Raw genomic sequence first — 22,397 nt, forward strand, 5'->3', positions numbered from 1 at the left:
TCCATCCGACACTTGGGTGTGGATTTAATTTGATCATCATCATAGGTCTCAAGTTAGCTATGAAGTCACTAGCTACCTCAATCTATTAGACGGGGGTTTGTAGCCCCAAATTCCTTTAATTGATTTTTTCTCCTACTCTTAACTTCTTTTGTCAAGCAAGTTAGAATATATGTGAGTTCTTAAGGTTTGCAACCATTAAAAAGATAATCTTTACGAAAGAACGTTAACGCACAATAATCACACCTTCATCCAAAGATTTTACCGTGAGCAATCCATTATCATTATCCCTACTTTAGATTTCATAACCCTAGTTATGAGATTTAACTACACATAACTAGTTGCAACAAATAAAAGTAATTAAAATAAGCAATAAACATTCCGATGGAAAAAATAAGATAAACCTTGAATTCATTACAGTGCTTCAAAAGAGAAGTACAAAAGAATAGTAAACGGAGTACACCGCAGAAAGATTGTAAATATGAGAAGTCCCCTTGAATTTGAGGAAAACGGAAACACAATTTTTTTGTTCATGCAGAAGTAATTGCTACGAAAACAGTAAACTAATGTTAACAATGTCTTCTCTAAAGAATAGTATCTTGGAGTAATTTGTAACAATGCACGACACCCCTTATTCTCTATTGGCAGTGTGTAATCCTAAAAAAGTCGTCCATTTGGTCTATTTATAGTGGTAGGAAATATCCACTAATTCCAATTGAACTCGGCCTTGACTTTGTTAACATAATCCCACAAAACTACTAGTGCGACACGGACCCATCGCAGTGCAAGAGGTCCGAGTCGTGAGGTCCATCACAGAGCTCTTCATGCTTTCCAGGTGCGGAGAAGATCCATCACACCATTTTTCATTCTCAGAATCGAGTTCACCAACAGGTGCGGGCAGGAGGGGCAATACGAGGTGCATGGCCCACGCTGTGGACCACCCTGTTTAGCATGTCTTGGCTTTGAGTTTTGTTCCTTTTTTTGGGTCAATTCTTGTTGCTTTTTAGCCTGAAATCAGTCTAATCACATATATTAGGTCATCATAGCAATTATACTCACAACACATAAATGTACGTGAGTTTGTGCTTGAAACTCGGCTAAAACATAAATAAAATGTAGTGTTTGAATGCGTAGATACACCATAGATCAGCTATCTATGGGAGCAAAGTGTTGCATTGAACTGAACAAATTAACAAATAGCTCTGCATTCAGCATAAATAAACCCTATAAATTCTTCCTTCCACAATTTCAGAATTACTACAGTAATGTATCTAATACTAAAACATCATTTCATCCTGTGGCTAGCACTTCAAAACAGGCTCGCCACAGTATATAGGTTGAATAAATCAAATGGGGTATCCAAGTAGACACAAAATGTGTTTGGGTAACACTACAGCAGAGGAACATTATCACATCTGGTTTCTTTTCTTTTTTTTTAATTGCGCTAACTCTGCACAGATCTGGCAGAAATTACTAAAGTTAATTGGGTGTGAGAAGATAGTTTTTCTATTCCTTTTATAGTTGAGAAGATAGGCGAGGAAGTAGAAGGAAGCGGTTACGTGGTTATTCAAGGTTGTACACAACAGAAGCCCAAAGAATACTATCCTAGGATTTCTTTTTGCGGCTACCATTAATCATATATGGATGGAATGAAATTGTCACAAATTCCAGCCCAAATGAGATGGCTTTGCAACTGCATATTGTAGGCCGAAAACAGTGTAAATGAAAGTATGTATTTGATACCATGAATTTGTTAACCATGATATTTATTAGTTATCTGATAGTGGTATGGAATGTTGTGTAGACCTTAGTGTTTCAGTGTTGGTTATTTTTATTTTGTCTACCTCTTGAGTCAAAAGGGCTATTATGTGTAATGCTTATTTGGTTAAATGGAAATGTTTCATTGATGCAAAATCAATCAATTTTGGTTTGATAGAAAAATGGGTAGAAACCGTCAGGGGTAGGTGCTTTGAAAGAATTTACAATAAGTCTAAATTATTTGCTAGAAAGTGTTGCTAATTGAAGCACATAAATTTGTATACGAGACATTCCTGTTAAGGTGTAGATTCATGTTAATCTAAACACTTAGAGAAGTTAGGGGTAGTTTGGTAGCCCGTAAAGAAGATGTATTAATTTGTGTATAAGTTAAACAATATTTGGTAGCTAGTAAGGAAATAGTTTTTTCATGTATAAAATTAAAACGATGTTTGAGAAAATAGTGAATTATCTTATGCAAGATAGAAGATGGAATAACTAATACCTGCATTATTGATACCTACATTACTAATACTCAATGATCACCTATCAAAATAACTCATAAGTGAAGAAGAAATTAATTTCCATTTCATTGGAGTGAAACTCCTGTTTTTGAGTACCGCTACTTGTACCCAATATGAGTTACAACAAGGAATGCTGGCCTTACGCCAGTTTTAGGTGCAAGTGAATAACAACATCTCTCAGGACTTTTCCCTCTTATAATACACTTCGATTTTTCCCAGCTTTGTCAGTCACAATACTCAACAAGTATATATACTATTCCCACAAAGCTAGCTAACACATTTCATGTTTTTTCCTTAAATCATCATCTAATAAAGTCAGAAACTTTCCCCACTCCCATTATCTCTCTGTTTATGCTCAAATTCGCCTCAATGCAAGGTAAGCAATTAATCGATATCCCACAAACATTATCAGGAGGATTCCAAGGCTTGTGGATGGATGAATTTGGCCTATGATATCTTGTTCAATGAATTTACAGTTAGCTCTGTCACTTCCCTGATGTGAGCAGCCTAGCAAGTCTGAAATTTCCTTGCCTTCGCCAAATTGGACATCAATAAGTAGTCGATAACTGTAAAATGTGGTCGAAATGTACTTAATCCAAGCTAGACAAGCTGGAACTTTGTGTACGTAGAACCCTCCCATTAGAACGAATGCTAGCATCGTGACAGTGATCACGGTTGAAGCCTGTTTAGCATCCATGATTATGGCACCAAGGGCTAGGCCGAGTCCTTGTGACACTATCACGTAGCTCAGCAGGACTAGTAGTGTCAAAAGGAATGCCAAGAGTTGTGGTTTTAGCCCGGCCATCCAATACGTTATGGTCAGAAACAATGTAGGCAAGATAAGGTCCATAGGTAGATCTCCAACAATTCGCGCCATGAAATAGGAGGAGAGTGTGTACATACCCGAAGCCCTTTCCTTCATGAATATGGCACGTTCTTGAGGGAACGCGAAAACAGCATTAAACGATGGGAAAACACCCCAAAAGATGGAAATGAAGAAGAGGAGGCCAAGCCTGTCCTGTATATCCCTATAGTCAGAATGCCACCACATTGAACCAGCTAAGAGGGAGGCTGCAATTACTTGAAAGACTCTCAAATAATTGAACGTCTCGTGCCTTCTTTCCTTTAGCCCTCTTTGAAGGAGAATGCTGAATTGATTGAACCAATTGGAGATGCAAGTTGTGCAACTTCTTTTGGAACTGGAACAAGTATAGCTTCCCTTGTTCATGATTTCTTTAGGAACTGTGTTGGTTGTTTCCAAACAAGCTGCTTTCACCTTAGGAGCTAACACATTGTTGTAAGTGGATATCAAAGTTTGTTTTACATTAGGTTTTTCTTTTTCACTTACTCCATCAAACTGGCAAACCCCTGCATTGTTACAAGTTAAGCTTGAGTCAGAATTCCATTGTAAAAAAGAACTTTAAGTGCTTGGTCGTAGAGTTTAACTTCTATACAATGACAAAGTTTTAACACTTTCAAGTCACTAAAAACATTATTACAAGTAATAGTACATAACAAATTAAGATCAGTAATATTGAAAGTGGGACAAGTTACTTGCTACAATAGATTAAAAGATACTGATAGGATAAAAATTTTCTACACTATTTGTGTATATAAGTTAAGTCATTTTTATTAAAAAATAAAAAGCATAGTTTTTTAAGTCTTAAATTTGCTTTTCCACCACAGTTGATCACTATTAAGAAGCCAAATTAGTTTACAATGGCTAGGTTCTAGACAATGTCAATGCTCTAAAAACATAAGAAATAATGTACATGCTTTAGCCACAATTCATTCTTAAGCAAGTCGAATGAGGCCCCTAGAGAATTTTTCTTTTAAAGAAAAACCAGGGGTAAAATCATAAACTATTTTTCTACTTGAGCTAACTTACAAGAACTTGTTTTAGAATTGTTAATGGCATCTTACTTATCTTCACAAAAAATAAGCTAAAAAAACTTAGTTATTCAAAGGAATATCACATCATAAAAATAAAGAAATTGCTATTTGCAAGATGGTCATAAAGCCATATAAAGGCAAGGTACATCAACAAAGAAAACTACTACTCTAGTACTAATTATTGTGGGGGCACCCTAATAAAGACATCATACTATTCAAACATTTGATAATAAATTTATCAAATCAAGTTGATCCTGTCAAACACAGTCATCTTTCCACAAGGTAAATTATCTTTCACCACTCAAATACTTCCCCAAATTATAAGCTAAAGTAGCTGGCTAAAATCTTAGTTTCTTTAATGTTACAAATGGAAAAGGTAGATATGTATCTTTAAAGTTAGGACTATTAAAAAGCAATAACGTCATGTTAGCACTCAAAATTAAAAAAAGAAAAAGGATTTGTATCACATAATACAAAGAGTATTTTTAAAAGTAAAAAAGAGACAATTAATTAATTAGTTGTACTAGCAAGTAATAATAAGTAGTATTGAGGAAGTAATTAAAGCTGTCCAATGTTGGTGGCAAAGGGTGGAAGTCCACTAAAATAACATAATGCTCTATTGCTACTGCTGATGAAAGGGGACTTGGGGCCACCATCATCTCCACTACTTATTTTCTTCTTTCACAAATCACTATTCTCAGAACACACAAAAAAGTTCAATTTGGTGGGATGAATCTGAATGCCTATTGATTTCCAAAGGACCCTAACACGTGTTGCTCTATGATGAACTTGTTAATATCAAAAGAGTGCCATAAATAAAAGTAGAACAAGAAAAGAATTGTTCTTTGTTGAATAAAGGAAAGGAGGTAGATAAAAGAAGAAAAAAAGACTTCTTTATAGATAAGATGCCTAACAATTATTTTTTTTTGGATTAAAAGTGAGGCCAGGTTCGAGTGTGACAAGTGTATTTCATCATTGTAGCTTAAAGTATATTTAGACACATTATAAATTAAAAAGTTGTCAATTCTTTTTTGCGTGTTTCGTGATATAATTGGTAAGTGATATTTATCGGCTTCATACTATTCATGGATTTCCAAGAAGCTATATTCATTGGATTATTCAAATATGTTGTTGTGTGAGTCAGATTATTCAAAAATTATTCTAATATCTTAAAAGAATCCAAATAACATAGGCAAGAAGAATCCTAATAAGAGGGATTAATTGGTTTGGGGTAATGATCTATAATTGAACTAACTTTAAACCATTTCAATTGCTTCACTTAAATCATAGTGGACTTCTCTATTACTACTATTGTATAACATCTATATTGAGAAAGAAGTCATCAACTAAGATGCTAACTTTGACCATGTACCACTGCACTTCCAAAGGTTAGTCAAATAATCATAAAACATTGAACATTGAGCTTATAAGTGAACATCATTAGCAAACTCTAGATACAATGAATTAAGTTAGCTAAGGTTTATAAAGCAAGAAGAATCAATTCACATTAGCCGCTTGATATTTTGGACCAAGAATAACATCAACTTTTAATTTTATTTTACGTAGTTGACAAAAATATTATACATTATGAATTAATGGTGCTAAAAGTAGAGAAGGATTGAAACTATCTCAGCCAATAAATATAAAAATCCTTGCAGATCTTGATGCTAACTTTATTTTCCTCAAATATTTTGATCCATCAGATAAAACATTAAATACACATCCAAGATTTCCAAGAATCTTACTATAAATGCATACTCCCCTTAGCCTATCTAGTAAACAAACAAGACAGCAAACCATGCGCCATTCTATTACTATCCCATGAGTATGACACCCAACAACACATGGGGGATCCAACAAATTACTCCATTTATTTCAATTTGAATGTCTTATTTTCGTTTTGTTCTATTTCAAAAATAGTGTCTCTTTTTATATTTAATAAGTTTTTCAATTCTGATATTCTGCAAGTTTAAGATCACAAGATTTAAAGAACTATACACATTTTAAATCTAAAACAAAGTCTTCCTTTGTTTCTTTAATTTCATGCTCAGTCAAACTAAAATACTTAAACTGGAATGAAGGGAGTAAAATTTATATGTTTTTTTTTTTCATTTCTCAAATATATCTATGTCTATATTTAAAAGATAGAAAGGGTGCTGGTGGAGTCATTAACAAAAAACATATGATTAAATTAAGGAAAGATCCATGTGGAGCCCTATCTAATCCTTTTTGGGGTGGGGTTAAGTGCTCGTGTGTAATGAATGGATGCTAATCTACGCAAGCAATGTTGTCACACTTCTATTTGATCCATGTTATCAACATGTTGTCCAATGAAAAATCAAAGAAAAGAAGCAAAGCTCATTTTATGTTTTGTTTAATATTCTAAATTAAAGTTGCATATGCGTTATGACCCCAAACTAATATGAACAGAAGAAATAAAAAACAGGTCAAAGTGGTGTCCAACAATAGTTTGTATGCTATATTACTTAGAACTATAACCTTTTAGCCCAGTGACATGTCCCCACACTAAACTATTCTTGAGAATATTATAGAAATCAAGAATCATGGAAACACCCTGCAGTGACAAAGCCTCAAAATCCATAACCAGATTTGCAAGTACTTTGAACACAGATTTTCTATCAAGAAATAGTGTATCAATAGTCTTAGTGGAGTATGACCCAAGGTTGATAGAACCCCTGACCCAATACCAGAAACAAAATTATTTGATATTGAGACAAATTGTGTTGCACTTTTTTTTTTAATGAGTGATGTCTGAGGTCAATTTTCTTATTTGCATCTTGATTATTTCAACCGGTGCTAGTTGTTATCTTCCATCAGTATACATATCAAGTAATTTTATTCACCAAAACTTAGACGGATGAAGAAATCACCTATAAACTAGTATTATTTAATTAGTCTCTGATCAATATTTAAACTCTAGTTTCTTGCACATATTCTCTATATGTGAAATCTCCTAGACTTCTTCGTATGTAACTTTTTATATTCTGAATTCTCATAATGAAAACTCTAACTCTGAGTATTTTTGAAGGTCATTCATAGCAAGAAATCTTTTGCCATCATGTTTCCCATAATCTTTCAATACTCCATGATGATAAAGTGATGGCAATCTAAGAATTTACTCATCATGAATATGAGAAAGGGGTGCCACAACAAAGAGCAGAAATAGAGTTAGAGATTGAAGAACTCTTATCAAGATGAACCATAACATGTCACTATCACCCTCTTTCAAATATAGATAGTCAACTCTGAAATAACAAAGCTATTTGTTTTCTGCAACCTTTTCTGTTAAAGTCCCAATTTAAATAAAGGACATACTGAAGCATCCCTATCATAGTAAAGTCAGTTAAGGTATTTGTTCTTCAGCAATTAATTCATAATCAAGAATGGCATAACAGAACAACTACAGGATCCACTTTTTTTTCTTTTTCTTTCAATTAAAGAATTAGAATCAAGATCATTTGCAAGTATATAAATTAATTAAAAGGGGGTCCCATCTTTCCATCAATGGTTCCCCACATTTGAAATTTAGCAATTAGTCTCATCTACTTTTGGGAATGATTTATCATATTAAGAGTCCGTTTAGATTGGCTTAAAAAAATTATAAATCAAAAATGACTTTTTTAAGTCAAAAAGAAAAAAGTAAGGGACCAATTTTTAACTTTTGATTTTTTTTTTGTAAATTTTAATTTATTTTAAATACTTTCAAAAGTTAAAAAATAATTTAAAAGCTGACTTGATTAACTCTCAAGCCAATCCAAATAGACTCTAAAATGATTCCTAGATGTGTTTGATTAATTATAATACATCTAATCCAACGATGCCGTCTTTTTTTTCTTTTTATGCCAATTATAGAATTATACAAAAAGATAAAAGTTAATTCTCCCGGTTAAGATACATTATTCTAAGCTCGATATGCCTGTTATTATATATACATATAAATATAGGATACATTTATGCATGAACGATCAAAACCACTAGATCATGTAAGTAACAACACCATAACTTTAAAATTTTAATTTATGCTATTAGGAAGAGATTAATTATTGGTTCATATATAGCCAACGACATTAATTGTAGTAAATTACTCATGATCTGAGAAAAAAATAAGTGGGATGTGGAATAAGCTTTTGAGTTGGGAGAAACAGAAAAGAATAATAAAAGAAATAGCCTAGTAGCATAGGAGAAGGGACACGTGGAAGGTTGATATTTATTTTAACTTTCTTACGATACAAATTTTACTACGTACCTATGAATGTTATCCACTAATACAAAAAGTTACCAGCTTTTCATTAAAAAGGATTATGGCGGAACCAAATTCTGAATAAGAGGATTTAAAATCTAAATAGTAAACACACAAATTAATTGAAGGAGATTCGATATTTACTTTATATACATAAAAAATTATTTTAATTATATATAAATAATATATTTTTTTTTTATTAAAGAGAATTCGAATGAAACCATCCAAGGTGTCTCCGCCACTGACGGCCAGAATCCACCACTTAAATACTAGTTAATTCCCATTAATTAGATCAAGAAGAAAAAGGGATATTTCAAAAGATGATGAAAAAAATAATATAGAGGTCAAAAGGAGTAACTGCCCCACATCTACTTTAGGATCTCTGCCCCACATCTACTTTAGGACCTTTGGTCAGTTTTGCTACCCTAATATGCATACACATAATAAATTGGAACATTTAATGGTTTACTTCTTGTTGTTTTTTTCGTCGTATCGAAATACGATCTGTGTTCATTTTTAGTTGTCTATTTTAATTTTGCATAATTTTTAAAAAATTATAAATAAAAGGATAATTTTATATTATTACTATTTAAATATAATAAATATAATATTTTAAAAAATGTAATAGAAAATAACTATTAATTAATGATAAAAATAAATTAAGAACTAAATTAAAATTATTTCTTAATTTCATAAATTAAAAAAATATTATTAAAATATATTTTTAATATAGTGGATAAATAAAAAGTAATTAGTGCCAAGTACAGCGGGTGACATTTTATACTAACTTTTTGTAAAGTAACTTTCAACTTTCAATGTTTTTAACATTATCACAATTATACAACCAGCTAATAACCCTCGGAAGTTGACAGTTTCTATTTGTCACACCAAAAGAAATTTCAACTTCCCTAGTCATGCAAATGGACGCAATAAACCCTAATTAACTTGTCTACATTCTAAAAGCTTGATCATTGACCATTAATCACCTTAAATATCCTAATCAAAGCCACTAGATACAGTAACCCTAATTTAATTATCCTAATCACCAAAATATTGTTCTTTAACAGCATTTTTTAAGGATTGAGAAATTGTTCTTGCTAGCTACCAGAGCAAGGTCGGAGGCATACTTCATGGACTTACCATTAATCAATCACTTGGGCTCTCATTTTCTTAAGAAATTAGCAATAAATACCACATCTTTTATGGAAATTATGAGTAGCAACCCTAAATGGAATTCAGACAACATGTACATGACACAACATCTAGTTAAATCGAATTCAAACTACAAGTGCGTGAATACAATAAAATACTATTCCCACTAATTTAATTTGTGTTTTTACTTTTTTTTAGATCATTTAAAAAATAATATATCTTCAATGTAATTACACAAAGTATGAAAACCTTAACCTCATACTAACGTAGAGGTAGAAAATAGTAAACTATTTTCGGTGAAACAAAAATAGTCCAAAGTAAAATAGGGAGAAAAACATGTCATGACCACATGACATTTATAAAAAACACAAGATTAAAGATATTGACACATTTTACGTATTTTTAATTTATCATTAAAGCAATTTAATTTTTTCCCCTTAAATTCTGTGTAAATATAAAACAACATGAAAATGAGGGCGACACATGTTTTGTCAAAGAAAAAAAAAGTAATTGAAAAACGTGCATCTACCATGTAGGAGTAGATATAGACAAAGGGAATACGTACCATTAGCGAGATCAAGGAGGAAATCAGCTGGATTCATGGGAAAAGATGGACTAAATCCAACCGACTCAACATAATTCATCGCTTCATTTCCTTTTCCAAAATACAAACACCTCCCTTCCGACAAAACCAGAACCGAGTTAAACATTTGATAAACCCGGCTCGACGGTTGGTGAACCGACGTAATTATCGTTTTCCCCTTCTGTGCTAGTGACCCCAGTGTTGAAACCAACCGGTAAGCCGCTGTAGCGTCTAGACCGGACGTCGGTTCATCAAGTATAAGTAAACTCGGGTTTATTAACATTTCATGAGCTATACTGACTCGTTTTCTTTCACCACCTGAGACCCCACGTATAAAGCTGTTTCCAATTATCGTATCACAACATTTATTGAGTCCTAACTCGGTGATTACCGAGTCAGTGACGGCTATTTTTTCCTTCCGGTTCAGCGAGTTAGGTATGCGGAGGAGGGCGCAGAAGATTAAAGTTTCTCGAACCGTTAAGTGTGGGTAAAGGACGTCGTCTTGTGTAACGAACCCGGTTCGTTTCAAGATTTGTTTGGTGAGTTTCCGGTTATTCGCGAGGATTGTTCCGGTGTAACTGTGTCCTTGGAGTCTTCCTGCAAGTGAATTTAGGAGCGTTGATTTCCCACTACCTGATGGTCCAAGAACGGCTAGGATTTCACCTGGTGAAACCATTCCTGTAATACCATTCAAGATTGTACGTTCTTGATGAATCACAGCCGTCTGATTCTCGATATCAGGCGATGATGATGATGTGGGGCCACTTGAAAACATATTTATTATGTTGTTGCTCCCCCCACTGTTTGATTTGTTGTCAAGTTTGATCCTATAACTTATGTCCATGAACTGCAAAAATTATTAAACACCATTATTAATAAGAGGTCAATTTTTCTTCATAGTCAAATCAAGTAACTATCCTTTCCACATCAGTCTCCTACAACTTGACTTTGACACTATATTTTTATCCTTTTCAACGTAATTTACCCTTTGATTCAATTTTTTTTTACTTGATACGGAGTTAAAAAAAACAAAAAAAAAACATATAAAACAATTTTGATTTATTTACCTTAAGGGTGATGGGATAAGTAGAGGAAGACATGACAAAAGGAAAGTATTTGTTTGTATCTTCTTCCATTAGTGTTGTTGCATTCATTGTTGTTGTTGTTGTTTCTTTGCTTGTAACAGACATTTCTTTAGGTTTCTTCTTTTCTACTTTGTTTTTAAGAGAAAAAAAAAAGGTGGTAAGGAATCTAGAAAGAAAATGGAGAGTAAATTAGAATGGATGAAGAGGAACTAAGAGCTTAAGGAAGAGCCCCTATTTATTTGCTTCTAAGCAGTGAATACTTGCCACGGCATACTAGGCAACCCCTAGGGGGGTATGCTACGTGGCACTTAACTCTTATAACCACCTGTACTTTCTTCTTTTTCTTTGTTTTATATTTACTTTTTTTAATGAAGATGTGGGGGGTGCGTGGGTGGAGGTATGCTTCTTCTGTCTCAGATGTCGTTTTAACTTCTTTTATATTTATTTTTAAAAATAACTAATATAAAGTATAATTTTTTAAGTTACTTTATTATTATTAATAGATATATTTGTTAATTGAGCAGTTTTTAAAAAATAATTTATTTAGTATTACAAATATAGCTGAAAATAGTTATATTAACTTTAATTTAAAATTTGAAAGTGATAATTATTTTGAAACAATAGTTTAAATTATAGTGATAGTATAAATGAAATGAAGGAGTATATATAAGTGGAAGTAAAAAAAAGGCCTTCTTTTAAGGGTTTCTGGAAAGTAATTGTCAAAATATTACTCTTCATTTCATTTTTGTTTGTATTTTACTCTCACCATTTAAAAATAATTATCTTGTTCTGCTTTTCGACAATAATTTGATTATTTTTAAAATCAATTAAATTTAAATATTTAAAATTTATAAGAAAAATATTATAAATTGTAATTTTTTTAATATTAATATAATGAAAATATATATTTTAAAAATATTAATAAAGTTCATATCATTTGATTCTAAAAAAATAATTTGACAAGTATTTTAAAATGGAAGGATATTTTCTTTTAGTATTAATTAATTTTAACTTTTCATAAAACCACAAAATTAAAAAGATATTTGATACACTTTACATATTTCTAAGTTATACAGTATTAATATCGCTAGACTCAAAATTTTTAAAATTCTGTATCAAATTCAAATCAAACGAATCAATTAAAATAGAGGTAATAACTCCGTGCCAAACTTCCAAAATCTCTCTTTTACTTTTGCTTTTTCTTTTTTACATCTTTCTCAAGTAAGAGAGAGAGGGAGAAAGATAAGTGCGTAATGGGTGATCTAAGGAAACACAATAAACAGGGGCTGTGGATGAGAAGATTTGAGTGTTAGTGGGGTAACTTAAAATAAACTAAAAGAGGAATTTTGAAAGAGAAACTAATTTATCAGTTTGGGGATTGGGGCAGGAGAAAAAAGAGAGGATAATTTACCAGTTTGAGGGAATGGGATAGTTCGATAAAGTGTATATGAATAGAATATGTTAGTAATGTTATATAAGTTATCTCACATGATTTATTATATATTGTTTGATTTGATATATTAAAAATAAAAAGTTTTACATAATTTTTATAAAAAATATTTGTTTATAGTTATTAATTAATCTAGTGCATGTATTGAAAGTTGAATCTTTTTGAATTACTAATACATAAAATTTATGATATTAATAATATATATTCTAATACATAATAAAGTGTATAACTAATACAAATATTATACATAAGCTAAGAACAAGATACTAATAATACACAAAATTAATGCAAGTATTGTTTTTTTAATACACTCTAATAAACGACCTCTAGTGTATTACTCCCTCTATCTTATATTAGTTGCTCAGTTTTTATTTTACGCGATACTTAAATAATCATAAATAAGATAGTCAATTTTACTAATTTATCCTTTATCTATATTGATGAATATCAAGATAATTTATTAAAAATAAGCTTAATAGCATAAGACATATGAATAGATATCATTATAATAAATATAGAGTAATTAATGAACTCTTGTAAAAAGAAATTTTGGAACTTCTAAATTTTTTTAGGCTTCCAAAGATTATTAATTATAGGAAAAAATATTTTTTTAAATTAATATTATCATGATTTAGTAAGTGGACAAGAAATTCGAGACATGTATTTTCAATAAGGTGACTAACTAATATGAAACGGAGGAAAAATTAATTAAATAAAATACATATTTTAGAGATAGGTTAAATTAATAAATTTCACTCTATTCATTCACTTTTACTTATCACATGTCCATTAAGAAAATAATGATTGACATAAATATTTTATTATATTATTTATATTAATTGATGTTGAGTGTTAGATTTTAAAATACGATTTAGAGAATAAGTAATTAATGTTAAAAATAATAAATAAGTAAAGTGAAGTGTAATATACTCCCTCCGTTTTTCTTTTTAATCTGTTTTAAAAAAACGATCCTTTTCCTTTTTGATAAAATTTTAATTTCAATGTTCTATGTGGCATGCTTAAGACCACAAAATTAAAAAATATTTTAATATATTTAACATAACTTTAATTTAGAACCACAAAATAAATTTTATTTTTATTTTCTTAAATTCCATATTAAATCAAGTTAAGTTATTCTTGAAATTGAGGGAGTATAATTTTTGATGATCAAATGAATTCTTAATTTGGATGAAGTTAAGGTAACAGAGGTAGCTAGCTGTTCAGCTACTGTGGGAATAGTGAGTGAAAACATCAATTACTGCCATTCAGAATAAGTGAATTCAATTGAAAATAAAGAGAATACTTTGTTGTTGGGATATTAATCACCCCTTTGACTAATTGGCATATAAAGTGGTCACTCATTACCTTCGGTTTGACTTTTACTTTATTTATTTACTAGTAAATTATCAAAAATATATTTTCTTTCTCCATATTAGATGAATATCTTATTAAAAATATTTATTTTATATTATTTGATCACCTATTAAATTAAAATAGAATTAATTAATTTTTTTCTATTTTATCCTACAATTAATATGTTTTAAAAGTTTAAACAAATTTTGAAGATCCAAAAATTTCTTTTTTTTCAATAGGCTAATTAATATGAATAAAGAGCGAAATAGTAAAGTTAAACAATATATTAATAATTTCTTAATTACCATGTAAAATATAAATTATCCATCTATATGGGACGGAGGAAGTATTTAAATTATTTCATTTTTTGAGTTTTATATTTAAATTATTAAATATCAATTTTTATCTAAACTATTACTCATTAATTTGAGAAACACATTTCAATAGTGTATGCAATACGCTTTCTTTTTTATTTAAAAAAGTCTTATCACATGACATTCCACATGAATAAAATATTTCATCTTGATAAAAAATAAATAAACTATTAATATTAGTTAAAAATTCAAGATTAAAGTATCACTATTTTAAAAAAAGAAATTAATTTATTAAAATAAAATTTAAAATATTTTTCTTACCCGCCTCCACCAACTTCTCCCCCGTACCCTCGACAACTCCCCCCCCCCCTATTCACACACTCATAACCGAATTATTTTCATTTTTGAAAAAAATTCTAACCCTTCACTCCCATTTTTTTCGTTTTGTGTAAAATATATACATATATTTTTAGAAAAATACTTTTTTTTTATTTGTGTATCGAATATAATAGAAATAAATTTTTTTGCAGCAAGAAGAATATACTTTCCTAAAAACACATATGTATATATCTAACACAAAATAGAAAATATGAAGAAAAAAAGGGAGCGAAGGATTAGGTGGGGTAGGGTAGGATTTTATGTTTTTTTTACAAAATATAATAATATCTAAAAAAAATTTGGGATGGGGAGGGTGGGTGGGTGGGAGGGGATGGAGTAAGTTTTTTTGTTTTAAAAAAAACTATTATAAAAGATATTTAATCAATTTTTTTTTGTGTGTAGGCTAGGGGTAATGGTGTGGGGGTGGGGGTGCGGAGGAGGGGGGTAAGTGTAGTTTACACGCTATTAAGAAAGTGAAATAAAAGAGAGACGACGTTTTCAAACTAATGAATGATCATTTATGTATGAAATTCACATTCCTAATAACTTATGTATAAAACTAAAAAAAGAGATAATTTAGATATGTTTTTGACATTTCACTCTTTATTGTTTGTGACTACTTTCATCCTGCCTTTCTAATTGACTCGTGTTGATTTTATATTTTCCCTAAAAAGTTGCTTTCGTCTATCTACACATTTTATTATGATTTTTAGCTTTCACAGTTAGATCAATATAATTTTTTTCATCGATAAAAGAATATCAATTATTTCTTTTCAAATATATTTTTATTTAAATAAATGAATGTTTACATAACCAAAAAAATAATACTAAATTGGTCTTATGTAATTAAGGGTAATTTAGTGAAAATACTTTTTGCTTTATAGGAGTGTGATCTTTTAAAGGATGTGTCCAAACTAAAAACACCAATAATATGAATTGAAGGGGGTATTTATCTTTGTTTAACTAAATTATCCTTTGAAAATCTAAGTTTGACTAATAGTACTTTATGTATGTAACACCTCGACACTTTGAGCTAAGGTACGACTAATTCGACGTCAACGAATCCATTCAAACTCGAGAGAATGAAGTAGAATCTAAGCCTAAAGACAGAGAATTCAAGTGTACCAAAGTTTAAGCAAAGGATAAGGAATTTAAAGTGTGATATCGATGTAACAAATAATATTTATTGTGCTAAAAGAGGCTACAGACTAGCATCATATCTTATGGTCATGCTAATGAGTATAAGAGGTGGATTGAGAGCAATTTAAGGGGAAAAAATTTCATTATGACTCAAGTTTGCGAATGAGCTTGCACAAGGTCCAATTTTAGATAAGTATATCTCCCAAAATAATGAATTAAGGATTGAATTATCCATCAAATTAAAGGTCTTTGAATTTGATTTTCAACACGACAAACCATTCGTCATTTCGAGCTGTGTATAAAATGTGGTGTACATTCACAATATTTTATTGAATTGCAGTTAAATGACTTGGTGTTACGCGGCTGGCTGACTCGTTAGGGTGAAAATTCCAGCATATTATGTCTGTCATTGTTTTAACTTATAAAGTTGAATTGAGAAATATTTAGAGTTGTTCAAAATCGTCCGCTACCGATAACCCAACCGCAAAATTGGCTTATTGGCTTATTGGCATTGAGTTATCGAATTAACGAATGGAGAATGGATTTAAATTTTATAATTAACGGCTTATCGGTGTGGGGGACGGATTACTCAATTTTGTTAATGGGTAAACCGTTAATCCGTTAAGAATTTATTATATTTTATTCCTAAACATATAAAATATGTATAATATTGATAATTTTTATTTGTAAACCTAAAATAAAATAAGGGCCAAACCCATTTAATTAAACAGGCCTAACCAATTTAATTAAATAGGCAGGCCCATAACCCATTTAAACTTAAACTGTAGAAGCCCTACTTACTAGTTACTAGTTACTACTTCAACTCTTCTACAAACTTCTTCCGCCTACTTTAGGTTTAGGAACTTCCGCCTAAACTTCTTCCGCCTAAATCTGCCTCAGAAATTCTAGTAGCATCCCAGAGTTGATTCTACATGCATGTCTGAAGTTGATTTTTGATGACCATATACAGATACTTTGAAGGTAGATGCTGCTTGTGGACTGCTGTTTTCTTATTATTGTTTCCTTAAGAAATATTTTTGTTAATGAGCAAATTTGATGAAGTGGGTACTAGCAGCTTTACTCCTTTTTTGGGGTGAAATAATGTTTTCTGGACCTGATCTCTTGCATTGTTCTATATTTGGGTTGTTTGACCTTTGATTTGGCAGCATCTAGTAGTCATAAAAATAAAGTCTTGAAATGGGTTGGTGAATAGAAATTAGTTTGCGGTTGTTTCCGACGGTTTGGGGGTGGGAGTGTTGTGTGGAAGGAAGGTGAAATTACTTTGCTGATTCACTTTGCATATGTTATAATGCTGTGATTTTAGTTTGTTTTTTTTGGGTACAATTTGTTCTCTGTTTATCTTAAGGTTTGTTGAGCAAATTGGCATATATGTATTTTAGAGGGATGATTCTTTTTGGATAAATTTTTTAGATGGATGATTACTGTTATAAGAACATATGCTTTTGAGCTCAAATTTAATGTGTTCATCACTTCAGCTAGTGAAAATAAGAAGGGAACTTTAGTTGAGTGTGCTCAGCAGGTAAGTCTATTAAGGTCACCACCAATACACCGCCCGATAACCATCCGATAAGTGCTAATCCAATACCAATCCAACCGATATCTTATAGGTTGGCTAGCGGATTAGTACTTTTAAAAGCCGATAACCGTTAAGTCAAACCGTTAAGAATAATAATCCGTCCAATCCGCCCGATAAGCACCCCTAGAAATATTCATTTAGGGATGTTCTTGATCTACTTGGGAATTGTTTTCTCTCAAATTCTTCTCTTCTCTCACCGTTAAATTTTAAGGTAAGAGATCTAATCCATGAAGGTCACTCAATCCACCTTTGAATTTTAGAAGTTCTTTTTGTGGTGAACTCACGTAGAAAAGTTGGAGTTCTTCATCAATTATGGTATGCTGAATGTGCTGTGATTTTACCATTTATTTAGGATCTTCTTATTTTAGTTTTATATCCTTTACTGCTATTATGAAAATATTATAAAATAATATTTCTCTTGTTTCAGGCATATTTAGTGTGGAAAAAGATTTGAGGTGGTAAGAAGTGAAATTGAGAGAAAAAAAAAGTAAAAAAGGCCGAAAGTGCCAGAAGAAACCAACCTCTACGACATTAGGCCTTGCAATTGCAAGGTTCTTTGAATAGCAAACAAGTCGATGTTCAGGAATGCGAACTAGGTGTCGCACCAGTGATTCTTGCATTTCAAAAATTTACAAATGTGAGTAACGCAGTCTAGATTCAAACATGATTAGTATTTTATGGATTTTCAACCCCACACCTGGCATGACCCAGACTAGGCCATAGACGTAACATGATAATTAGAATCCTGAAGGACTCCAACCAAACCTCTTAGCATAACATTCTTAAGATAAATTAGAAATACTAAAATGAAATCATTAATCGGAAAGTAAGTCTCAAAAGATAGAATCTTGATAGAAAGAGAATCAAAACATAATCTCTGAATAAACGGAAACTACATACTCATACTCTAGACATGCCTCTACTACTTTAGATGGGGTATAGGACAAGTTCCTAACTCACCAAAACATAAAAGAAAGAATATAGCTTGAACATGAAGAAAAATCATAACAGGCTCGCCCTTGAAATATGAGGACTCACCAAAAGCTAAGTGTGAATGGATCTCTGAGCTAGCCACGGGAAGGATGAGAGTTGGACCCTACATTATGAGAAAATATAGGCAAAAGTATGCGTTAGTACATGAAATGTACTAAGTATGCGAGAAATATGCATGAACCTGAATAAATGGACATAGTCAACGTGAACATGTGATGCATGACCAAGTATCTTGAAAAGCATGAATAAAACTTGAAAACCCCTTGAATATATTTAATAACGTCAATTCATCATAAAAACATCATTAAAGAGCTTATATGAATAACATAGTATTTTGTGGGATATTAATCTTAACCGACATTTAAGACCATGTGAGATATAACATGGAATCCGATGTAACTCCCACATCGAGAAGAGAGAGATACTTGCCACATTAGACTCCGTATTATAAATGTAACATGTGCTATATGTGAATCCACTAGCTACGCCAATTAAGGAAAACCTACGAAGGCACTTAGTTTGGGACTAGGGGTTGCTAAAAGATACTACCTTACCAAATCTCCAACACAAAGTTCTCTCAGTGCTTAGTTAATCCCAATGGAATAGATAAATCATTAACATTAGGAAAGACAAACATGTACCAAGCCACATTCATAAAATACATCATAAGAATAGCTCATTAAAAATCATGATAATAACGTACTCATATAGACACTCATCTTTCTAAGCATCTAAATCATAATTTCTTCATTTTGTGAGAAAACCTTTCACAATTCATTCATTCATACTTGAAAACATAGTTCATAGCTTTACATAAATCATTCATAGATCCTTGACCATAAATTCATAGTTCATAGTTGAAAATCATAAGATTATACATGGGTCCATGTAAAATCAATATAACATCATGCAGTAATGTAAAATCATGCATGATCAAGTGAAACAACACCAACTGAATCAATATTGAAAGGACCAATGAATAATTGACTCGAAATCCTTAGAATTGGGTGAAATCGAATTAGGAGAATTGAGTTCTTTTAGGACCCAATGAATGAATGGAATCCATTGGTGAATTCCCACATACCTAGAAAGAGAAGCTTTAACAACAATAAGGTTGAAGAAGTTGGATTCGGAAAACCTATATTGAACCTTGAAGAAGAACCTTTGAGATAATCCTTTTAGAGAGATGATTTGATTTGGGAGAGTATTTGAGATAATGAGAAATTAATGAGGGAATTTGGGTAGTTAATGGTTTAGGAATACCCTAAAATGTCCAAGTATAGGTATTAAATAAATGAAAAAAGACCTAAGTACCCTTAGCACAAAAATGATGGGTCAGCATCATGTGCCACTTATATGATCTGTATAAACTTCTATAGACCCTATAGGTATCCGTAGAAATGAAGGAGATCAAGGTCGAAGGGAGGAGACTTTAAAAGGACAAGTATGCGGGTTGTATACTTTTGACGAACCGTAAAGGTCCTCGTGAAGGGTCACTTAGTGACCAGTTTCCTTAGGTGTTCTACGGATGGGTTATACAGTTTGTATAACCTTGTACGGACCGTCTATCCTTCTGTAGAACCCTGGCCTAAGAAATTTTCCCAACTTTTGTTGGCTCTTTTACACAACACCTCTCTATGGCCCATGACCTTTTTCACGGGCCTTATACCTGCTTGTAAAACTCACTTTCTCAGACCCTATTCCCTGAACCCTTTCATGACCCCCCTTTGTACGGACCTTATAACTTTGTACGGTCCATATAGAGGCCAGTAGACTTGTTGCACTAGCAATTTTTCTGGAAATTTTTCTTTGTTTAACTTTTTGACTTTCAAGGTCTTACAATATCTCCTCTGAAAATATTTGTCCTCAAATGGGACTCCATCTAGAATGAATAGAGTAGGAAAATACATATAGAAATCCAATATGAATGCAACACTACATGATATAATTGAAAAGCAAAATAAGTCTGAAATAGGCTAATATACCATAATAAAGAATATGATCCAAAGACATAAGCGGAAATCTAAGCTGACTGTGTGAAAGCCTCTAACCATAATGAGTTGTTAGGATATGTCTCTAGCTAAGTCTAAAATCTGGAAACTAAAGTATAATACTGAAGAAAACATAAAAGGAATGTCCTCAAAGAATAACGACTCACCAACTTTATTACAGCAGACTGGAGACAGGTTTAACTGCGAGCCTGTGAGATTCGTCAGAACCTATGTTATGAAATAATATAGGCACAAAAGTATGCGGTCAGTACTTGAAATGTACTGAGTATGGAGAACATGCATAATCATAATATCTGAACATGAGAAGTCTATAAAAATATGCTAATGTAATGACCAAGTAAACATAACATGAGAATTGATGATCTGATCTGAAAACATAGTACAAGATAATACAATATCTGAAAATTATATCATATATGGGAGATACCATTAACCGACATAAACCATGTGAGCTACAATATGGAGTTCACTGTACTTCTTCCACACCTAAAAGAGAGTGTCCATACTTGCCAAGGTATGGACTATGATATCTGAGCTAAGGTGGATCCACTAGCTAATGTCTATCTGAGACAAATCCTATGGTAGCACGTAGTTCTCGGGATGAGGTATTTCTACTAAAGGTCCACGAACGCTAAATAGAAACTTTTATCCCAAAAGTCCACTCAGTGCTAAGTATACCCCCAACGAAAATATGCATAAATCTAGAAATAGTAATAATATGATAATATTGAATCATAGTCATAACTAATGAATATGGAGTAGCTCTTAAAATCATGATAAATGAATATAATCTAAAAAATACTTTATCTGAAAGCATCTAAATCATGTTAATCATAATTCTAAATGATACTTTATATGAAAACATCCTTAATTCATGAAATTTAGATAATCTAAGGCATGCATATGAAAATTAGGTTAGTCATGACCATGAAAATACTTTAATGTTATGGGTTCATGAAAATATCCTTGAAAACATGTAATTAATATCAATTCATGCATAATAAGATCATTCATGAAGAAGAAATCAAAATTTAATAAGAACCCATAAGAAATCATGGAACCCTAGAAATGAGAATTCATAGCTTGAAAAAATTAGGGCTTCTTTGGGACTTAATGGGTGAAGAGGGACTCCTTGATAAAGTTTTCCACATTCTTGGAGTAGACATCTTGGATTAATTCATTCAATGGAATCTTGAAGATTTGAGCCCTAGTTCTTGCATTTATAGAATAGTTAAGAGAGAATAAATTTATTTTGGGTGGATTTGAGAGAATGAGAGGCTTTGCTGATAGAAACCCCCTTAAACCCACTTAAAACAACCCAAACGCTATAGTGTAGGAATTAAAAGAGTGGAAGAAAATTAAAAGACCCTTGGTTAAAAATTTTTGGAGGCCATCTACGAACCGTGGAAGACTGTCCGTAGAAAATATGTTAAGATTCAGACTTTATGAAGTTCCGTGCTCGAGACCAATTTATGAATCATAGTCAAAGTACGATCCATCTTATTCATCCGTATAGTAAAAATACTGAAATTATTGAGATTTTGAAGTCTGAAATTATGAGATACAACTACGACTCATAATTTAGAATAAGACCCATACTTCCTACTCGTATAACCCAAGTACTAAAATGCCAAATCTTTAAAGTTTGATTTACGAGACCCATCCACGACCTGTGAACACATCTATGAAGTGAAAAACCCCTTTTGTACTTTTCCAGTCAAGTTTTCCAATTCTCTGAACTTCAATCTACAAACTCTTACCTACGACCCTTAGAATCTTTTATGAGCCGTAAACCTGGCTCGTAAACCTTAGTCTAGATTTCTATGTTTCTGAAGTTTGGGCTAAGGATGGTTTCCATATGTCGTGGTTCCATCTACAACCCTTAAACCTCATCCGTAAATTCAAAAAAT

At 31.7% G+C, this 22,397-nt stretch overlaps 1 protein-coding gene across 1 annotated transcript; it reads right to left on the reverse strand.

Annotated features, from left to right (window-relative positions):
* Window positions 1–2,318: 2,318 nt before the first annotated feature.
* LOC129902645 (ABC transporter G family member 25) lies at window positions 2,319–11,463 on the reverse strand. Its single transcript, XM_055977983.1, has 3 exons — window positions 11,233–11,463; window positions 10,148–11,012; window positions 2,319–3,644 (listed from the first exon to the last, which is right to left on the reverse strand). The coding sequence occupies exons 1-3, from the start codon at window positions 11,353–11,355 to the stop codon at window positions 2,632–2,634; spliced, it is 2,001 nt and encodes a 666-aa protein (XP_055833958.1). The 5' UTR covers window positions 11,356–11,463; the 3' UTR covers window positions 2,319–2,631.
* Between the last annotated feature and the right edge of the window lie 10,934 nt (window positions 11,464–22,397).

The sequence above is a fragment of the Solanum dulcamara genome, chromosome 9 (assembly GCF_947179165.1).
Source record: "Solanum dulcamara chromosome 9, daSolDulc1.2, whole genome shotgun sequence".
Taxonomy (NCBI): domain Eukaryota; kingdom Viridiplantae; phylum Streptophyta; class Magnoliopsida; order Solanales; family Solanaceae; genus Solanum; species Solanum dulcamara.

What these genes read in the sequence shown, in the direction of transcription:
- LOC129902645 (XM_055977983.1), bottom strand. Translation starts at nt 11,355, where the DNA reads ATGTCTGTTACAAGCAAAGAAACAACAACAACAACAATGAATGCAACA. An exon ending in CTTATCCCATCACCCTTAAG is followed by an intron (nt 11,013 to 11,232) that starts GTAAATAAATCA and finishes TAATTTTTGCAG; the next exon opens with TTCATGGACATAAGTTATAG. An exon ending in CCTCCTTGATCTCGCTAATG is followed by an intron (nt 3,645 to 10,147) that starts GTACGTATTCCC and finishes GTAACAATGCAG; the next exon opens with GGGTTTGCCAGTTTGATGGA.